The 22376-nt window shown below is 36.9% G+C and overlaps 1 protein-coding gene across 1 annotated transcript; it reads right to left on the bottom strand.

Moving 5' to 3' along the window:
• Window positions 1-306: 306 nt before the first annotated feature.
• On the bottom strand, window positions 307-21793 carry samd13 (sterile alpha motif domain containing 13). Its single transcript, XM_056467829.1, has 5 exons — window positions 21655-21793; window positions 20795-20958; window positions 20652-20691; window positions 17040-17151; window positions 307-1216 (listed from the first exon to the last, which is right to left on the bottom strand). The coding sequence occupies exons 3-5, from the start codon at window positions 20687-20689 to the stop codon at window positions 1073-1075; spliced, it is 294 nt and encodes a 97-aa protein (XP_056323804.1). The 5' UTR covers window positions 20690-20691; window positions 20795-20958; window positions 21655-21793; the 3' UTR covers window positions 307-1072.
• Window positions 21794-22376: the final 583 nt, after the last annotated feature.

Here is a 22376-nt window from a genome sequence, read left to right as displayed (position 1 = left end):
ATAAATATGGCAATCGAGATCATCCGTGCTATGATTGCCATTCATTAGACTGTGAACAGTTTAGGGTTTCCCATTTCAGTCATTCTTATATATGTTTCAAAAGAGTAAAAACCTACATACAGCACATTCCAGTTGGATTTAATGTTTGAGTTTTTAACTATAATTATCATTAGGTTCATACCCTTAAAGTAGAGATATAAATAGAAAATTGTGTCAGAAGAACTTAAAATAATAGATAAACAATACTATCTGATATACTCAAATAGCACACATGCAAAGGAAATAAAAAAGCACTTCAATAACAATCAAGAAGTCGATTTTTTTTCAGCAATCTGAAAAAGCACCATTTATTGCAGGCTACACTCACATTCGTTTCATCTTTTTAAAACACCCTGTATCACAAACTGCTTTAGAGTCGCAGCGTCTATCCGTCAACAACTACAATTCACCAATCCATTAGAAATCACACTGTTAGTTACAGAATGAAATAAATAAACAGAATTTATAACAGCACAAAGGCCTGTCATCCAGGCAGCATTCCTGCAAACAAACCCGTCATCCGTTGAGCCTTTACAGCTGTAAACCACAGCAAATCTATAATTTTCAGAACATCTGATCATTTGTGCTGATCATTTATACAGATTGTTAAAAACTGGGAAAAACGAAAAGCAAAACCACCAACAAACCCATAAAATCAACTGTGACATGAATGTCCCTCTCACTTGCCTTCAAACATCTTCATCATGGGTTACACTGAAACATCTTTAAAGGTGGAGTTTCATTTTTATTTTTTTTAATTTGACATCACAGTTCACTTTTATCAAACTAAGCATTTAACCTTAAAAGCAAGAATGAGTTATGTACAAGCACACAAAATCAAAATCTAAACGAACACACCATTAAACAAAGGTAAAGTGAAAACAGTAAGTGTGCCTGTAATGCAAAACAAGACATTAAAAGCAATAATTCACCATGTTTGTGTTTTTTTTCTTCAAGATGCATAAAATGTGTTAGTTCTGTCTGCAGTTACCCTGCTGTGATTGTCTTCCATGTGTCCATGCAGCGGCAGCGGCTACGAGACGTTACTTTTTAAGTGTTGGGTTTGGAGAGGCTTGACATGATACTCGTATATCTTCAGTGCAGGACCCAGTTTTATTGAAAGTCCGGTCAGAACATCGTTACGAGTCATTAATAAAAGGGATTTGCCATCGATTTCCTGTAGGGAAGCAGATGTTTATTAAGACAGACATTAAGATAAAAGCAATAACAAATTAATTTTAATTTGATGTCTGAGTCAATTCATTACATAACTTAAAACTACTGTATAAAAACAACATTTTTAAATTTAGAGGTTAAAATTAAAAATTATATAATATGAATATATACCACTTATAATTTGTAAGGTGACAGTTAAGGGGTCAAACTAAAATAAGTACATGTGCTTCATCACTGAAATGTTAGTAATATTAAAGTGGTTGAACTAGGTATTGCACACCTGGTTCAAAACACACACAAATCTTGGTTGCCAGATTGAGGACAACAACAGCAGTGTGTCTGACTGTTGAGCCTAAAGGCTGATTTAAACAGTGTTCTAAATAAAAGTAACGACACGTGAAAGAAGGAATATTTTCCATATTAAAAGGAGTTTTTGTCCAAACCAACACAAAATTTATATTTTGGGAAGGGCTTCTATTTTGTGCAGCTGATCAACAGAAAACTGAATGATCACCTCTGGTACACCTCATGTGCTTTATTCAGTGTTAAATTCTAATAATGTTTGAGTATAATAATGGAGTTTGAATGCCATTTTACATGACATTTATTGCCATATACTGAAAGCAGCAGCAGCAGATAGTTCACCTCAGATCTTGAAAATAAAATAAACCATTTGAAATTGAACTTTAAAACTGACTCAGTGCAAGCCAACACATGTCAGTGATTCAGCATGTACATTCAATAATGTTAAAGAGGAGAAGCACTTTAGCATCAAGAGCAACACCGTTTAAGTACATTTAGACTTGTTTTCAGTTGCTGTGTTTGGTTAGAGAACACTTAGACTTGTTTTCAGTTGCTGTGTTTGGTTAGAGAACACTTAGACTTGTTTTCAGCTGGTTGTGTATGGTTGTAGGACATTTAAACTTGTTTTCAGCTATCTGTGTACGGTACTAAAAAGTTTAACCACTGTTTCCTTGGTTACTGTAAGAGTTTGTGTGTCGAGCCGGATGGTTTCGCGCCCCCCGCTGCAGTTTCAGGTGTTTTTACTCTCGAGGCGTGTCCAGCTGAGCTCAATCAGCAAAGCGCTCAGGGGTGTATATAAGCAGCTAGTCTCACCGCGACAGCGGTCGCGGCAGCCTCGTGTGAAGACCAATGAGAGTAAAGACCATCGACTCTACCTGTGCGACTCCACCGAGCAAAGACACCGATTGTTTTCCTTGCACTTTTATTATGTGTTTACTAATTCCTGTTGTTACTAACACTCGCAGAGCACGGGAGGTACGCTGCAGGCGCAACCCTCACAACCTTCGATCAATTCATGTATCTTCTATTTCACAACTCTCTCTCTCTGTGGGCCTTTTTGTCAATCTGCTGTTAACAAGGCAGATTTTATTACCTCCATAGCCACTCATTCTGACTTTAGTCTCATGGCTCTAACTGAGACCTGGTTGAGACCGGAGGACACTGCTACACATGCAGCTCTTTCTACTAATTTCTCTCTTTCCCACACTCCTCGTCAGACAGGGAGAGGGGGTGGGACTGGATTTCTGATTATGACACTCCCTTGTTGGTGCTAGGTGACTTCAACATTCACATTTAAAGACCTCAAGCTGCTGACTTCCAGACTCTGCTTGCCTCTTTTGACCTCAAAAGAGCACCTACTTCTGCTACTCACAAATCAGGTAATCAGCTAGACCTTATTTACACTCGACATTGCTTCACTGATCAAACACTAGTAACTCCACTACAAACATCGGATAATTTCCTTCTGTCTCTCAACATCCACATTACTCCTGAGCTGCCACACACTCCAACTCTAGTTGCCTTTCGCAGAAACCTACGCTCTCTCTCACCCAATGGACTATCCACCATTGTTTCAGACTCTCTTCCTCCATCTTGCAAACTCTCTGCACTTGATACGAACAGTGCCACTGATACACTTTGCTCCACACTAGCATCATGTCTAGACAGACTATGTCCTCTTACATCCAAGCCAGCCCGTGCCAGTCCTCCTGCACCCTGGCTCTCTGATGTTCTCCGAGAGCATCGCTCGAAACTTCGGGCAAAAGCAGACGTACTTTCGTCAAAAAGTCAACAGTGCCACCAATCCTCGCTTGCTTTTTAAAACATTTTCCTCCCTCCTCTATCCTCCTCCTCCACCCGCATCCTCCACACTCACTACTGATGACTTTGCTACATTCTTTTGCACCAAAACTGCAAAAATCAGTGCTCAGTTTGCGTCACCTACAACAAACAAGCAAGATACACCACCAACACCACACACACTCACCTCTTTTTCCCAGCTCTCTGAGTCTGAATTGTCCAATCTCGTGCTATCTAGCCATGCAACCACTTGTCCACTTGATCCGATTCCCTCTCATCTCTTGCAACCCATTTCTCCTTCAGTCATACCAACACTGACTCACACAATTAACACATCTCTTGACTGTGGTTTATTCCCTACTTCATTTAAGCAGGCTAGGATAACCCCACTGCTAAAGAAACCCAACCTGGATCAAACGCTACTTGAAAACTACCGACCGGTATCCCTGCTTCCATTCATGGCCAAGATTTTGGAGAAAGTAGTGTTCAATCAAGTCCTGGACTTTCTTACTCAAAACAACCTCATGGACAACAAGCAATCTGGCTTTAAGAAAGGCCACTCAACTGAGACTGCCCTGCTCTCGGCCGTGGAGGATCTTAGACTGCCTAAAGCAGACTCTAAATCATCTGTCCTCTTCTTGCTGGATTTATCAGCTGCTTTTGACACTGTAAACCACCAGATCCTGCTATCTACGCTTGAGTCACAGGGCGTTGCAGGCACTGTTATTCAATGGTTCAGATCTTACCTCTCTGACAGGTCATTCAGGGTGTCTTGGAGGGGAGAGGTGTTCAACCTACAGCATCTAAACACTGGGGTACCTCAGGGCTCTGTTCTTGGGCCACTTCTCTTCTCCATCTACATGACATCTTTAGGACCAGTCATCCAGAAACATGGATTTTCCTACCACTGCTATGCTGATGATACCCAGCTATACCTCTCTTTTCACCCTGATGATCCCTTGGTTCCAGCTCGCATTTCAGCCTGCCTGTCAGACATTTCACACTGGATGAAAGATCATCTTCAGCTCAACCTCGCGAAAAACGGAAATGCTTGAAGTTTCTGCCAAACCAACTCTACACCATAACTTTTCAATCCAGACGGATGGGGCAACCATTACTGCATCCAAAATGGTAAAAAGCCTTGGAGTAATGATTGATGACCAACTAAACTTCCCTGACCACATTTCTAGAACTGCTCGATCTTGCAGATTCGCACTCTATAACATCAGAAAGGTCCGACCCTTCATATCTGAACATGCAGCTCAACTTATTGTTCAAGCTCTTGTTTTCTCCAAACTGGATTATTGCAACTCTCTACTAGCCGGGCATCCAGCTAATTCTATCAAACCTCTTTAGCTGCTTTAGAACGCAGCAGCACGAGTGGTCTTTGATGAACCCAAAAGAGCACATGTCACTCCACTACTCACCCGTTTGCACTGGCTGCCAGTTGCTGCTCGCATCAAATTTAAAGCTCTGATGTTTGCTTGCAAAGCGACCTCTGGCTTTGCTCCTTCTTATCTGCTCTCACTTCTGCAGATTTATGTGCCCTCCAGAAACTTGCGTTCTGTGAATGAACGTCGCCTCGTGGTTTCATCCCTAAGAGGGAAGAAATCACTTTCCCGAACTCTCGCATTCAATCTGCCCAGTTGGTGGAATGATCTCCCTAACTACATCAGAACAGTCACTTGCTGTCTTCAAGAAACGACTAAAAACTCAACTATTTCGTCTCCACTTTCCTTCCTAATCTGTAACTGCCTCTCTGGCTATACCACTAACTGTTCTCTCTCTCTCTCTCAAAAAAAAAGACTTTAAGACTTCTTAGACTTTTCACACCTGAAACTTGTCTATAGCAGTTGTTCACTGCTGCTCTTATAGTTGTGTAAATTGTTTCCTTGTCCTCATTTGTAAGTCGCTTTGGATAAAAGCGTCTGCTAAATGACTAAATGTAAATGTAATATGTATTCATTAGATTGTAAACCTTACCATTTTGCTAGAGTGCAGTGAGTGCACTATTCTGTGCTTCTGAATGGCTGTAAATTAAAATTGCATGTTGTGTCTGGTGCAGACAGCCAAATTGATTATCACTGCAAATTTCGTCACGTAGCATGTTGTTAGGACACGCGATAATGTAATAGGGGTGTAACAGATTACTGTTGATCTGTACGGATCACAACCAATGGTTTGGAACACACGTGACCCATGGATTAATAACTTTTTTTGAACTTGTAGGTTAATCCAACATTTAAAACAATTGCAGAGAGATTGCCTCCCACGTCATTCAACATTTCAAATCACGTGTATAAAGATTATTAATTAAAGGTGTTTTCTGTATCTACCTATAATGAAACATGAAGTTTTATGTGTGAATTGTTGAATCATTAATTGAAAAATAAATATGATATGTTCTACGAGATGTTAGATTTCTATATTTAGCATTATCAGCAACAGTGGCAAAGATAAATTTTTGCACTAAATATCTTCAGTTGGCTCTTTCTTGATTTTTATTTTTAATAATATTACAGGTTCTAAGTTCTGCTTGTTAAATCCAATGGTTTTTGCAGTAATATTTTTGTATAAATGGAAAGCACCTGACATTTATCTCCTACCTTTTTTGCTGATTCAAAAAATGGTCCAATCCATGACTCAAAAACCGTAGCGTGATCTGAACCATGAGATTTGTGATCCATTACACCACTACAATGTAACCTGCTCAACTAATGTTTACGTTCATAATATTTATATTATTTGCTAATTAATAACCACTTCACTTTAATTGTTCACTTTAGGGTTGAGTGATGTTGACCAATTTTCTATTGTACGATGTCTAATGTGAAACATCGCAATGGATGAAGACATCGTCGTCATAGGTGGCGGTAAACTAATTATTTAAGAATAATTATTTAATTAATAACAAATTAATTATTTGTAGCCAACTGTTTCAACTACCTGAGCAGCATGGTCTTTGTTTTACCCATAAGTAATCAAATCATAAATAAATAAAGATAAGTTACACACAAATTACCACCTGTCAATCACTTTTTTCCTAGGGACTCTGGCATGAATAGGCAGTGATCTGTGTCGTTATAATCGCATCCACAAACTTCGTATGTAAAAAAACTTGCACAACCAACAGCAACCAACCAACAGGTTTGTGAGGTTTTCACAAAAATGACTAAGTACAAGCGTGAAAGCGAAAGATTAAAGTAGTGTACTGACGCTGTGACACATTACCTGATAGATTCAAAAGACAGAAGAGTCGTTAGATAGAGACAAGATGAATTAAATATCATGTTTAACAACTATAGTGAGATGTGATCCAGTGGTATATCCTTGATAAACTGTCCGACGTGCACTGTGCTCTGGGGTTTTGTGCTTGAAGCACCCGCTGACTGCCTGGAGCTCAGACATGCGCATATGCTGCCACAGCCCATGCCAGAGTGTGTGTGATGTCCATTTTCAGAGGTGTAGTGTGGATGGAGAGCTGTTCAGAAATGTTAGGTGAAATGCCAACTAAAAAGCAATGTCCACTGTGCTGTGCGAAAGCGCTTCTCTTCCTGTTAAACAGAACAGTCGCATGATCTATGATGCAAGTGTGCTCAGGTTCGGTAGGTAAAAATGCAAAATGCAATGTGAGCGCAGGCCAAGGGGGAGAGGGGATGGGGGACAATCACGCTCTGGCACGGTTCAGGGCAACTGTATCTTATGTGAGTGCACCCTATGTCTAGGTCTTAGTAAATACAGAAGAGTCAAGATTTAAATACGAAAAACTTTTTTTTTTTTTAAGTGAGATGCTAATAGATTAATTAGACTATATGTCTCAAACTCAATTCCTGGAGGGCCACAGCTCTGCACAGTTTTGATCCAACCCTATCAAACTCAGCTGATCCAACTAATAGAGGTGTTCAAAAGAGTCATTAACACCTTCATTAGTTGGATTAGTTGTGTTTGATCAGGGTTGGAGCAAAACTGTCCATAGCAGTGGCCCTCCAGGAATTGAGTTTGAGACCTATGAATGAGATGATCAGTTTTGATTTATGCCAAGCTAAGCAAAAAAATCTCCTGGCAGACCTAAAGATCGGCTGAATGGATTAAAATCGGTAAAACCCAACTGTTTAACTTTATGGGACTTGTAAAATGGGAATATTTTCAAAAGAAGTGGAGTGTTCCTTTAACAGTGGGAAATTTGCATTGCTTCATAAAACATATTTCAAACATCTAGCTGTGATTGTACAAAGTAGGGCTGCATAATATTGAAAAAATCTGATATTTCGTGAATTTACTTTTCTGCAATAAATATTGCCATGACTACAGTTTCACAAGATGGTTTGAAAAGCAATATTTGATGGTTTTCTGGGGAGTCTTACACTCTCAGAAAAAAAGGTACATGGTGGTACAAATGATGTACCTTAAGGAACACTTTTGTACCCCTGTAAAAATTGTACCATATATGGTATAGGAAAGAGCTTGTATGATACTGTTCAGTGCCTTTTATGGTACAACTGAAATGAAGGTACAAAATTGTTCTCCCTTCAAAGGTACAAAAGTGTTGGACAACTCCCTCTTCATTACATTTGCAAATAAAATACAATCGTTCATTCATTCACTTTTCTTTATCTTAGTTACCAAACTGCCTAAAATACAACCTCTATTATAAATATGACTGGAAAGTGATTTTATGAAAATGTTCACATTAAAACTCATCATTTAAATGTAGATTTTTCAACATTAAATATTAAGTTCTAATTATTAAGTTCCTGGCAAAAACAACTACAGTTGTTGTGAACTATATTCATTATAATGCCGTTTTTAATAAACATTTTGGCGTTTGTTTTCCATTGAGCACGTGAGCTGGCATAGATAAATCCCGGCGAACTTTTTTAATTTACAAATGATTGATTGCTGTCTAAATGGCACAGCAACAATACATTGATTAGTTAAAGTTGCTGCAGCCGGTTGAGTGCAAAGTCATGAAGCAGACAACATCTTTAGTTTACTTTTTGCCTCTATTTCTACAATTTTTGGAATTGGTGCTTTATTTGACTCGCCGCAGTGGTTAAAAATGGATAGCAGAAAGCAGAGGACAACCCGAGTCGACTTTTTGGCTATTTAATACAAAACTTTCATTTAGGTGGTTTATCAGATGCCTATAACGGATTGCCACGGATGGCTACGGAATTGACCATCTGAACGGATAGCGGGAAGCAGATAACCACATCACCATGGCTTTCTTTATCTTCCGAAGGACTTGTTTTAAAGTTAATGGAGGCTGGACTAGAGTTATCTGACGAAGAGAAGAGGCGAGTCATATGGAACATTATATTTAACCAAACCAATTATAGGCTAACGTTATAAAGTTTTACAGAAACTTAACATGACTTTAGGAAGTACAACTTTAACGTAACGATTTCGAGTGCCGTAGATTTGCAGTACTGTTATTTTGTTACATTTCCTTTTGTTCATCATGTGCCACGCGAGTGTAACATTAAAGGCATTCTTCTTTTGTCTCTTTTTCTAAAGGCCTTTTTAAAGGTAAAAATTGCCTTACTTACGCAGACATATTAAGAAAGTTTGAGTTGCTAGTTATTTGGCATTTTATAGAAACATGACTCGTGAATTCCATGTTAGACACAGTATTTTGCGCACAGTGTATTTACATTATTATTATAGCGCCTCAAGGCGTTGTGTTTGTGAAAGTTGCAGGATTTTCGGTGCAAACGGATCCAGTGAAACGGCTCGCGTTTTCTCCCTTTAATTGGTAATAATGTAACATGAGACCTTGTGTGCGGTATACAGTATGTGCGGGGTAAAGCCAGCATCTTGCCTTCACTGCACCTTTATGCAAACATTGCATTGTAATCTGCCCAGCGCACTCCGTTTACAAGAATATCAAATTACCTGCTTATGCACTAAACAATCGTCCTGTCCGAAACTTGCATAACGTTAATGTTTCTTTGTCTTTTAGATTTTGGGGAAACGGCCAGTGCTGGTCTCAGGGATCACATGATCGTGCAGCTTTTTGAGAAGTATTTTTTTAAAAGCAAGTCAAATGTATCAAACTTTTCCAACTGAAGGAGAACCAAAGTGTACAGCTGCCTGAAAGTCCAGCTGCATCCACAGATGTAAGGCAAGTCCTACAGCTGTTATTCACTTGCACACTATTTTTGTATTATAATTAACTCTACCTTAATTGAATCAATGGTGCAGCCCTCCCTACTTAATGTATTTGTAGTTTGTTGGGTTTCAGTGTGAAATTGCTTGAAATGATTGCAGTGTTTTTTATGAGTAATATTTAAATATTTTGTTTGAGCAAACTGAAACGGTAACATGATACATAACAATAATGTGACAAAATAGGTCCATATAATCATGACACAGATTTTAAAATAGGCATGTTTCTAGTATGGATTAGCATGTTTCCTGCTATGCAGTTAATAAAGGGTCCTGAGTGATTGCTAAGTTGTTGCAAAGTAGTTGCTAGGGTATTCTGAGTGGTTGCTAAGGTGTTCTGAGTAGTTGCTAGGAAGTTTCTAAGGTTTTGCATGGGTGTTTTGACTGGTTGCTAAAGCATTGCTAGGCGGTTGCTAAGATGTTCTGAGTGGTTGCTAAACTGTTGGTAGGCTTTTACTAGGGTGTTCCAAGCAGTTATTAAGATGTTGCTAGGTGGTTGCTAGGTTATTCTGAGCTGTTGCTATGTGCTTAGTAGAGTGTTCTGAATAGTTTGTAAGGCGTTACTAGGGTGTTTTTTGTGGTTGCTAAGATGTTGCTAGGGTGTTCTGAGTGGCCTAGCAATGCTTTTAACAACCAGTCAAAACACCATAGCAAAACCTTAGCAACCACTCAGAACCCCCCTATTAACTGCCTATATAGCAGGAAACATGCTAATCCATACTAGAAACATTCTTATTTAAAGATCTGTGTCATGATAAAACTGACCAATTTTGTCACATTATTAATATGTATCATTTCATCACATTTAAGATTTTTAAATGTTTCACCTCAATTCAGCATCATCTCTTTGTCTAAACAGCACGAAGGGCCCCATCACCATATCCTACTGCTTACACACTACCAAAATTCTCAAAGAGTGTACAAGTAAAACTGGATGCAATTTAAAAAAAACTGTGTTTTGTTTGTGTGTGTAAAACCATATGTTGCTAAAATGTTTATTTTTGATTCATACAATGGCCACAAATTTTTATTTATTTAAAAACATTTAAAAGCAACATGTTGTAGCTTTTCACAATCCATTTCACAATAACTTTAGATGTCCTTTATAGCTTCAAAAGTGCTTGAGAGAAGGCCATTTTTTTTAAAAATTATTTGTCTTCTCTGCATTTCAGTTATTTCAAGAAATGGGACGAATGCATGCTGTAACTGATTAAAGCCAGTGTTTCCAGGATTCCTTCAACAAAATTGTCCAGTGTGTTGAAGATGGCTGAGGAGAAATCTCATATAGAATCACATTACATGGACGCAAGAAATGCAGCTGTTGCAGACAGTCTTTATGGTATGCATATGTTTCTGTTTAGACATATTTTTGAAAATTTAGAAAATCCAAGTTAAATTTCATTTTTTTTACCACGAACCAATAAAAACAGATCTTAAATTTGCACAGTTGCTCTATAAAATCTCTAAAATCTGACAAGGCATCTACAAAAAAAGATAAGTGTATATTGCCATATAGTGTATTTGCTGTATTGTATTTTTTGTCCAATTTCTTGTAGGTTTAATTATTTGTACTTTTTGTTTATTTTTAATATAGCATTGGAACTATACAGAAACCATAACACTTATAAACAATGAGTAATTTGAACTATTACACCTCTAATACCTTTTTAATGTGTTCTTTTTCATGCTGTTCTGGTGTTACTTCCAGTGATTTTTTTAAGGAGAAAGTGGACCATTCTCAGCATTGGACAGGTATTCCATCCATAGATTTTTTAGTAACAATTTATTGATGTTGGTTTAAGTCTTTTGTGCAGTTGCAACAAGTCATTGGGAATTAGATTTTAATTAATGCCAAACTTTTGATACTAATTTAACATTTTGTCCAGGAAGCACCAGCCACACCCTACCCCATTGTGCAGATTTTGGGAGCATCTGGCTGGAAACAGGTCTTCAGTGATAAGAAAATCTTCAGCACTGTGAAAATGGAGGGATCTGCCAAGCAGTTGAAGTGGAGGATGGCATTCTTTCTGCTTTTTGTCCATATTTTGTGCACAACAGGAACAGGAACACTTTGCTCTTTCACCAAAGGCATGTGTTAAAGATATCCGCACCAAATGATAAGCCATTGCCAACTGCTGTTGTCAGGTTTATTATTCTAGTATCATAGATGGTGAAGATGCCATGACCCTATGCATGTCCAAAGTGTTCACGCCGTCATTTTACTATTGTACAATTAATCAAACATTAATCAAACATATACAACTAATTCATGCTCATGAGCATAACTTTTCCATCTGTTGTGAACTTGATGACTGTCAACATTTTTTCAAATATGAGTCTTTTCAGCCTCAAGTATACAGAAAGCACAGAACTCACATTTGGCTAAATAAAAACAATGTCACTGAAGAGGATGAATATGACATTAGGGACAGTGAAGCCAACATCGATTTTATAGTGACAATGAAGTGAACTTCAGGATGCTCCTGAAGATGCTATACTGGAAATAAATAATCTTTTGACTAATTTCAGGGGGAATCTAGTTTGTTTTGTTTTGAAATGCAGAGAAAAAAATGTCCTCCCACAGTCTGTTGAGCAAGAAATCTTGGAAGATGTCAAGTTTCTTTTAATTTATTCAAAGAGAACTATAATTCCTCGCTTTGCCACCATCTAAAGCAAAATGGATTTAATAGCAAAGAAATTCTTGAACTTTTAAGGCATTTACAGTCAGTTGACTTTTTGCTGAGGCCTGTAAAGTATTAGACTCTAAACATTTGTTCAAAGAGTACTGTACTTGTCAATTGGACATGATAGAACCTGTGCAGCATATTTACGGGATGATAATGGCAATAAGATTGGAAATTTTGCATATTTTCTCATTGTGGATGTGCTGAAAAAATACTGCAGCCACAAAGATGTATGGGATTCTAGAAAGAAACAAACACAGACTCTGTACTATCTATTATACTGTTGGTAATGTAGGAGTAAAATACAGTCCTCAGCTAAAGCATATTCACCTTGCATTATTAGTCAAGCATTCTATATATAAGCAGCACATGGATTTTATTCTGAAACCTTTGTTGGATGATTTAAAATTGCTTTCTACTGAAGGCTTTCCTCTGATTTTCAGCAGTAAGATCTTAAATGTGAGTGCTGCTATGGCTTCTATCTTAGGGGACAATCTATATGCACACATGGGTGGATTTAGTATGTCCTTTAACTTCGGATGAATATGTCGTTACTGTATGGCAACTCACTCAAATAAGAAAGAGTTTTTCAGTGAAGATAAGCACATTCTCTAAACTTCTGTTGTCCACAAATGTCATTTGGATTCTATTAAGAAAAAAGTACAAACAGTGCTGAAAGTTTTCATCAGGTAGCTTGTTGGGTGATTTATGAGAAAGTTACTGGAACGAGTGTGACCACTCCATTTACATCTTTACCAAGGGAGCTTCAAAACACACTTAAGGGTCACCTAAAATGTCAAGCTATTGATTTTACTGATAAAACATTTAGCTGTGTAAAAGAAGTTTGTGAAAATAATGTAAAATATGCAATCAAAGATGTGTTTATTGATGATATGCACACTGAATAAGTTCCATTATTCTTTCAAGTGAAGTATGTTTTAAATGTAGATACTTTATGGATCATGTGGGGAAACTGTTGCTGCCAGTGTTTTGATAGTCATTTTCATGCATTTCATGTTTCATATGACAAGGATTGGTTTTGTATGTTGCCAGGAGAGGAACTGGACTACCGAACATTTGACTTTTATATGGTTGATGACCTTTTGTATGATGGAACCAGATATACTTAGTCACAGTTCTATGTTTTGTGCATATATAATTACAATGCTTTAGCAGAATTTTATTTTCACTTTAAAGTAAATTATATGAACCCAAGTGATAACTATGAATGATGAATGCCTGTATGAATGAATGATGCAATGAAAAGTGTCAAGTTAAGTTTTATATTGTACATGAAAACATTTATTGCATATGCTGTAACATTTTTGTGAAATGTATTAAACGTTTTACAGCAAATTGATTTTCTGAGTTAAAACATTTATTTAATCTAAATTATAAATGGAATAATGTAATGTTAAGTGAAAAATGTTTTTATAATATAAAAATGTATTCAATATTTTACATTAATAAACTGATACATTTCAGGTTCAGCAGAACAATGGCTTTTAATAGTTCTTAAAAGTACACATTTGACACCTTCAGGGATCAGATTTGTACCAGTGATGAAGGTACAATATTGTACCAGCAGGTTACAAAAGCCAAAAGTACATTTTGGTTGTCCAAGGTACAAATAATGTCCTTAAAGGTACAAACTGCAATAGTACAAATTTGTTTCTTTGTTTTAAGGTACAATTTCGTTCCATGAAAAGGTACTGCCCCAGTGACAAGGATTTGTACCTTCTTGGGTACAACTTTGTACCTTTTTTCCGAGAGTGTAACAGTATCCAGGTATTAAAATAGACTGATTTCACGCGGCCGCCATTTTAAAAGCGAAATCGAGGCTGCAGTGAGAGGAAACCCGGAAGTATAGCCTAAGTCACACAGGAACCTGACTGTATATCTTATCAGCGAAGAGAAAGTGACACAGATTTATAATTTCACTGCCTTCTGAATGACCCGAAGGTCCGTTCTGAATGGAAAGTGAAAATAAAAAAAGATATCAGAAAAAAACTAATTTTCAGCTGAGTTAAAGAGCCCATATTATGGGTTTTTGAAAATGCCCTTCCATGTTGTGTGTAACACAGCTCTAAGTGAAGTGAAATATCCAGCTAAGACTTAAATCTGTATCTGTACAGTGTTTAAAACTATTGATTCATCTATAAAAGAGTCGACTCATAGTGCTTCAAACGAGTCGTCTTGATAACGAGTCATTAGGTGTTTTGTGATGACGCGGCTACGAAACACAAGTAGTTGCGCGCGCAAACCCGGGAGATTTGAAACCTGCGGCCCCGCCCACTAACACAGAAAAAAGCCACCCACACACACACACACCGGTCGAATGAAGTCACGCTGTGCAGATGGATACTATCGACAGTCTACCCAAAAATGAAAGCTCAGTATTATAGCCCAGCCTTGAGCAGTTCGAGTGCTTCTGGAAACTACATGCTTACAAAGAAGACTTCATCGGCAGTTTGTTAAAGGAAGGATCAGTAAAGGCTGTCAGAACATGGATCAGTGCATCATGGATCAATTTTTTTCCTCCATTTCACAATGTAAGTATGTGCGATTAAAATTGCAAATTATGTATTTAGTTGTGTTTTGTTACTTGTAACCGCGTGTGCTGTATCAGGTTAACTCTTTATATTCTCATATCGCGTGTAAAGCCACATTGAAAACGCGACGTGTGCCGCTTTGTTTTCGGATCGTCAGCTGTTCTTACACACATGCAACGGTCAAGTTTCAAAATAGTTCAGCTATTCTGGATATAACTGTGGTCGCAGATATAACGGAGGACGCGGGTGGTGAGGGAGGTGTCGCGGGTGCCGCCCTCTCTATTCTGCCACCCCAGGCATCACATTCGGGTTGATCGTCCTTTGCCAAGAGCGGCAGTTCAGCTTGCTCCGGCCCTGTGTGTGTGTGTGTGTGTGTGTGTGTGTGTGTGTGTTGTGTCCTCTGAAGAGGGGGAGGATATTGTGTGTGTGTGTGTGTGAGAGAAAAGAGCAGGTAGACTGTGACGGGCTATGAGATCTCCATTCCAGTTCTTGGAGTTTTTGCTCAATAAAATAGTTAGTCGTCTGTATTTTCAAGTCCATCGTCTGCATTTACATTCCCCCACTGGCAGCCAAAATCCACGCCTTACACTATGAAGCGTGTGTGCACTGTGACTACTTTTATATTGTTGATTAGCTGCTGGGCATTTCACTCTGTCTCGCGCTGAAAGCTGTCATTGTCGACCAATCGCAGCAGGCTGTCATCGGTCCAATCAGCGCAGATTAGCTTCGCGCTAAGGAGGGGTTTGGGAACAAATGAATCACTGAACGATTCATATGGGAGTCGCTGGGATAATTAGGTAAAAATAAATGCAGATTATAAGACCATGAAAGTGTTTTTTGACCTTGCATGCATATTAGACTGTTGTTGGAGACCCTTCCAATCAAAATATGACCCTATTTCATGTATAATAGGGGCTCTTTAAGGGAAATTGCAATAGTTAGCTAACGTTCTCTTTCTAAGAAAGCGCTCAGTGGCACCTAAATGTTAGCGGAAAATTGAAATTTTTAAAATTTCAGTACCGTAACAACACTATTACAGACAACACGAGGGTGTGCTACAGATGACTGCATTGTTTTATCGCTCACCGGGTTACATAGGCTGAAGCAGGGAAGCGTCCCCACGGTGTTTATGAACTGGTGTCATGAACTGAAGCCTAGGAGGACACTTAAGCGTATTACTCTTACAGAGATGGTGATTTTGTTTGATGACTAATATGATTTAAATTGTTTAAATTAAACTGAACTGAATGATATTAAAGTGATGTTTACACCATATCTGCACTTTAAAATCACGGCAACAGCTGGAGGTTTGCACAGCATGTTGTTGCAATGTTTATAGTGCTGGTCCTATCCCTCAGAGTTTCTTCCCACAGTAGCCTCGCTTCGTGTTTTAAAAAGGCGGCCACATGAAATAAGTGTATTGCATAATCACAAAGCAAATTATGCTTTTCTTACATTGCTGTGTCTCATTTCTAGTCAAAATATCTATAAAGTCTTAAATACAGTAAAAATTTTAAAAATATTGTCAATTTTAATAAAACAATTGTTTTTCTATTAAAACAAGCAAAATTATCTGGCAATGTGGGAAGTAAAATAATCTTCTTTTTCTTTTGAAATGTGGATATTTTAAAAAATAAAGAAAAAAAATGTTTGCAATAAATTTGATAAATTCTGTATAAATAATTAAATACAATTAATCTTTGTTACACATAAATTCTGGCACAAATATTTTAAACTCTCTTGAAATGCTCAGTCACAGGCAAAAACACACGCATATGCCAAACCTTCACTCTATTATGATTAAACTTAGCAGTGACACTATAAATCTCTGGTGTCCTGGAGCTCCTGGTCAACTATAACTCTGACGGATGCAGATGTGCACGTTGCGATATTGATGCTGAAATTATATATTGTGCAGGCTTACTACAAAACAGGTCAAACTTACTGTATTACTCTAAGCACATTCAAATTGTCAGTGTATAAAACACGTAAACCGTGTGCCTACTGTTTTGTCATGAATTATAACAAATTTTTCCAAAATGGTAGCTGTGGGGTAAAGCGTGCCAGATGTTTCAGTGTAAACTGAGCCAGTAGGTCAACCAATAATAAATAACTTAAACTTATTCATGTCATGAATGCAAGTCATGACACTACATTATCACATACATTAGCACATGACTATCACATACAATAGAATAAATACACACATTTGATAAAAACTCAACTAATAATAAAAAAAGTATCCAACTTAATTATCAATAAATATACTTGTCATAAATATTTTTGAAAATGTTATGAATATGACAAGAAGCTCTACCTGATCCTGGAAAGCATTGGCTTGCTCCTCAAACCCTGTAGCTTTAAAATAATTGACCACATCCGCTACGGCCCAGTGGGCTGGATCAGTAAGCTGCCCATTCTCCATAGAACTATTTGGGAAGAGAAAAATCTTTAAATGATACACCAATTTGATTTAATCCAATACTGAATGCCTATACAATCTGCAAGACATGTGATATGACTTTATTGGGCTTAAAACTGCAGTTAAAAGTATCCCTAAAGAGGTATCCAGTGAAATGACTTTGTAACACAATTTCAATATTTTATATCCATATAAGGCTTTCACGCACAGTAGGATATAGACACCACAACAGAACTGAATTATTAGAGCAACCTGGTCTTAAAAAACACCTCAGCAGCACATATATATATACACAGGACGTGACATTGACACCTGTCAACCCGCCAAATGTGGTGGTTTAGCTGTGGCAGGTAAGACAGTCGCATACATGTCATTTTATAACCATAAGGTTTGTTCTGTAGCCAATTAAAAAAAGCTGTATTTCTTAATGGAGATAATAATATTGACCTTAAAATGGTTGTAAAGAAATGTAAATTTTGACCAGCCAAAATAAAACATACAAGACTTTCTCCAGAAGAAAAAATATTATAGTAAAATATTGTAAAATTGTCTGTGCTCCATTAAATATCACTTGAGAAATATTTGAAAAAGAATAAATATTTCACAGGAGGGCTAATAATGTTGCCTTCTCCTGTAGGTTGAAATATAAATATATTTGTTTATTTCTTTATTTCTGATTTCCATAGTAGCTGTTGTTATGCAATCCAAGGATTAAGTCCAATTTACATTCCTCTGCCATTGTGTAAAAACTGAAAGATCATCCAAACCTTAGGCAACAGCTTATCTTAAGTGGCAGAGGATGATATAAGTAGATTTTTGCACTGTTCTTGAATGTCTACAAACTTCAGCCAATGTAGACCATAATTATTTAAATGTAAACAGATTAAACTTCATTTTCACTGTCCACTTAAAACATATTGGGTTCGTCTCAATCAGCTCCCTATCTCCAGAGGTTGTGAATCAGTAGGTTGTGTACACAAATTCGGGCACTGATGAGCTTGGTTTACTATACATTCGGACACTGATGTTGTGCAGAGAACATCCTTATTGTACAAAATCAACAACAACTTTTTAAAAGTACATTATAGATAAATAATTAGATTTTTCATATACTAACAACATATTAAGCTTTCATAAATGTTTGCTAGATTGTTCTGTACCGGTCTAACTATGTTCATTAATGGTTAAATATTACAGTTAAATATAAATAGATAACAGTTTCTCATTCATTCATTTTCTTTTCAGCATAGTCCCTTTATTAATCAGGTGTCGCCACAGCAGAATAACCCATCTACCCAGCTATAACCCATCACTGGGAAACATCCATACACACTGATTCACACAAATACACTATGGCCAATTTAGCCTACCCAATTCACCTATAGCGTAATTCACCTATAGCACACCTATACCGCAGAAACTGCAGCACCTGGAGGAAACCGACGCAAACACGGGTAGAACATGCAAACTCCACACAGAAATGCCAACTGAACCAACTGAGGCACGAACCAGCGACCTTCTTGCTGTGAGGCAATCGTGCTACACTTTTTGTCGCCCGATAACGGTTTATTTATTTAAAAAAAAAAAAATTTTTATTGTTATGCTTTGTGGATTGCCTCATTCCTAATTCTGCGCTTCAGAATTTTGTTAAGGGAACACAGTGAACATCAATGCAATGTTTCAGTATTTCAGTGGAAGAATTTTGATGCACAACATTGCCTCCGGTCTAGTTGTGCTGGTTCATACAGTACTTTTCATGACCTTATTCAAATTTTAATTCACACAGGTAAAACTATCATAGTTCACCTTTTAAATTGTAAACTAATCCATAGTTCAATTCATTTCATATTATCATTATCATAATGTTTTTTTAAAGAGCTTTATCTTTACACTACCCATTGCATCAAATTACAATCTATTTGAGCTGAACCACACTAACAGTAACCAGAGACTACCCAAACCTGCCATATGTAAACACACTTCTACAATCCACAGAATGTATGCTGTCCGAGGGAGCTTAGCGGGCTGCAATTTAAGAAAACACATGCAATTACAAAAAACCAGCAAATTAAGAAAAGATCTTCATCCATTTGACAGCACTCGTTCTGGAAATCCTCACAACGCATACACATTAAAAACGCGCTGCAAATTAAAAAAAAACACGCTGCATTTTCTCACAACGCAAACAATTTACAAAAACACACTGTATTTTCTTAAAACACTTTCAAAAACATCGGAACACAATGGAAATGTTTCAAGGGGAACCAAAAATTTTATGGACGCTGCTGTGCCATGACCATGGCTGTTTCTCAATTCCAAAAATGCAAAGAATGGACTTGCGTTCTTGTGAAGACCTGTCTTGCCAGGTTACCTCGGAAGATTAAACTCGGGAGACCACGAGAACAAAGAACGTGTGCTGTGAGAAATGAGATGCTGCGTTCTTCATGATGGTCACATGGCCTTTCAATTGTTTTTGACAGAAAATGATTTAATAACATTACAGCATTCAGACAACGATTGATTGTTTTTCCCCTTTTCAATATGTGCATATAACATGCACAAAACAATATGCACAGATTTTATTAGTAATTTCAGCAAATAAACACTCTTAATGTGTTTATGCCTTTATTAAGATTTTCATGCAAATGTTTACTTTCATCGTCTCATTTAGGGAAACTCCTGAGATAAATAAGTTTTATCTCTGAACTTTAATAATAAATCTATATAAAATGCTGCACTTCCCACCTACTTTATTCAGTCGCAACGATTTCTGGGACTTCTAGAGTGAGTTTGGTGCTCATCTTTGATACATCCAGGAACTTTCACGCATCCTCCATTCTTGCAGAGTTGAGATTTGGAACTGAACTTTGGCGGTTGATGACGTTACACAAGAACACAAGATCGCTGAAGAACGCATCTTTAGAAACAGCCTATTACTCAGTGAAGTTATAGGTGATCTTTTTTTGTTTGTTTGAAAAGGTGAGTTTTTTGTTTGTTTATTTTTACTTCCCGAGTCTTTTGTATTTTATAAGCCTAAATAACCATAACCATAACCTAAATAGCTGGGTCTGTCACGTTTTGGGTCCTCTTGAAACATTTCCATTGAGTTCAGTGCTATTTAAAAGTGTTGTGAGAGAATGCAGTGAGTTTTTCGTAAATAGTTGTGTTGTGAGAAAATGCAGCACGTTTCATTAATTTGTTTGCATTGTGCAGCGCATTTTTAAAAAAAATGTGTTTGCATTGTGAGGATTTGCAGCATGTGTGTTGTCAAACAGATGCAGATCTTTTCTTAATTTGCTGGAGTTTTTTGTAAATGCATGCGTTTTCTTAAATTGCAGCACGCTAAGCTCTCTTGGTCACCGCAAAAATGTCTAAAAGGGACAATTAAAACAAAATGCAACAAGTCTTTCTTTCAAAATTCTAGAAGCTGTTAAAAAGTATTTACTTTTTAAAGATTTAATAAAGACTTTATTAAAGATTTATCATATTGATATGGTACACACTTACTTTTTGGTGTCCACTGAACCATTTTCCTTGGTTTCCATGACTGTTCAATAACACACAAAAAAGGAGAAAAAAATGATTAACTTTAAAAATTAACCAATAACACTATTCTTATTCATCTGAACAACAACTGAACTATCGCTCACCTGTTTGTCAGAAAGATGAAGCTGCTCTATTCCATTAAAGCTGTTCTATCCTCTTGTGCTGCTCATGCCATCTTCTTCAGTCTCCCGCTGTGCCAAACTGACCCCATTGTCAATAAACATAAACCTTCAAGTTTATGAATAAATGTTGTGGTAACTGCAAAACACTAATACAGAAACTCATTCAGTTAACTGGTGTTTTTAAGCACTGCGATCCATCAATTGAGTAAATCAAAATTTGAAACCACAAAAAACCCTAGAGACATATTAACAAGTATTTGAATCTATACTATTACTTATTAACCATGTTTATACAAATAAAGAACGTTATTTTAAAGTAAAAAAAAGATTTCCACTTCACCCGAATATTAAAGCCAAAGAGAACTGCTGACATTTCTAGATGTAACTTAACGTTAAGCGGTTTGCTTCACATCTGAGCTGGTTTGACAGGTTCAGCGTCAATGAAGAAAAACACGATATGCAAAATGACAACCATCGCTTGTAACACAGAGAAAAGCTGTTCAATTAATTCTAAATCATCTAATATTTTTGTAAGCAAAGTTTACTTGGTTTTTAATCATTTAAACGTAGCTTTCGAAATATATATTTACAACAAGACGAAATGTAACTGATGACGGAAGCTGAAATCTGACAGGCAAACAAGAGTAGCCTAAAATACAATCGAAACATAAAATTAGTATTTTACAAGTGTTTTCATGTCGAGTTTAACAATGTGACGATTAATAAAGCAGATGATAAACTCATTAGCTAGCTAGCTTTCATTAACTGAACATTTATTGCATTTACCGTTTTTCCAAAGAAAACAAAATCAACATTTTAAACAGTTTGGGTGAAAATCTTACCAATTATTTTAGATGTTTTATGTAGATGGTGTGAATGTTACTGGTTGAAGATCATTGATACAATATTACGCTTTTTTTTCCAGTACAATCCAACAAATGCAGACGCAGGGGGTAATGGGTAATGTAGTCTAGAACGATGGGAAATGTAGTTGGTCACAAGCGTGAGCTAGTGAGCGGTAACTCGTTTAGCCTACTTCCTTACAGATAAAACGAACCTAATTTTACTTGAGAATTCAATGCGAATGAAATAGGTTGTTTTACCAGTAATTTTCAGAGAGATGATTATTTTTGTAGTCTACAGGATTGAATCCCCCTTCCTAACGCTTTTGTGAAATGTTCATTTTGATGCCTTAAAAAACAAATTAATAATAAAAAATAAATAAATACAATGGCGAAAGTGGTTTAATATTCACAGTAAACACATTAAATCCATACAAATATGTTGCTTTTGTAAAATCATCATCATCATTAATAACACAAAAATTGTCTTAATGTTAACTGTCATCCAGTCTAACAGATATTTGTAAATAATCAAGCAATATTACTTTCACCAGTCTTTATATAATGTAGGGGAGAGTGGGGTACGTTGATCTATTTATTTTTACTTATGTGCTCATGACAAGTAAAAAGGAGGCAAAAGTACAATTAAAGCATTTAACTTGAACTAATCAAAACTCGACAGCTTAACAGCAGGTCGAATATTAGGACCTAATGGCCTTAAT

This window comes from Danio aesculapii, chromosome 11 (genome assembly GCF_903798145.1).
Source record: "Danio aesculapii chromosome 11, fDanAes4.1, whole genome shotgun sequence".
Lineage (NCBI taxonomy): Eukaryota > Metazoa > Chordata > Actinopteri > Cypriniformes > Danionidae > Danio > Danio aesculapii.
Note: the sequence above shows the minus strand (reverse complement) of the source record. Positions and strands in the feature narration are given on the sequence as shown.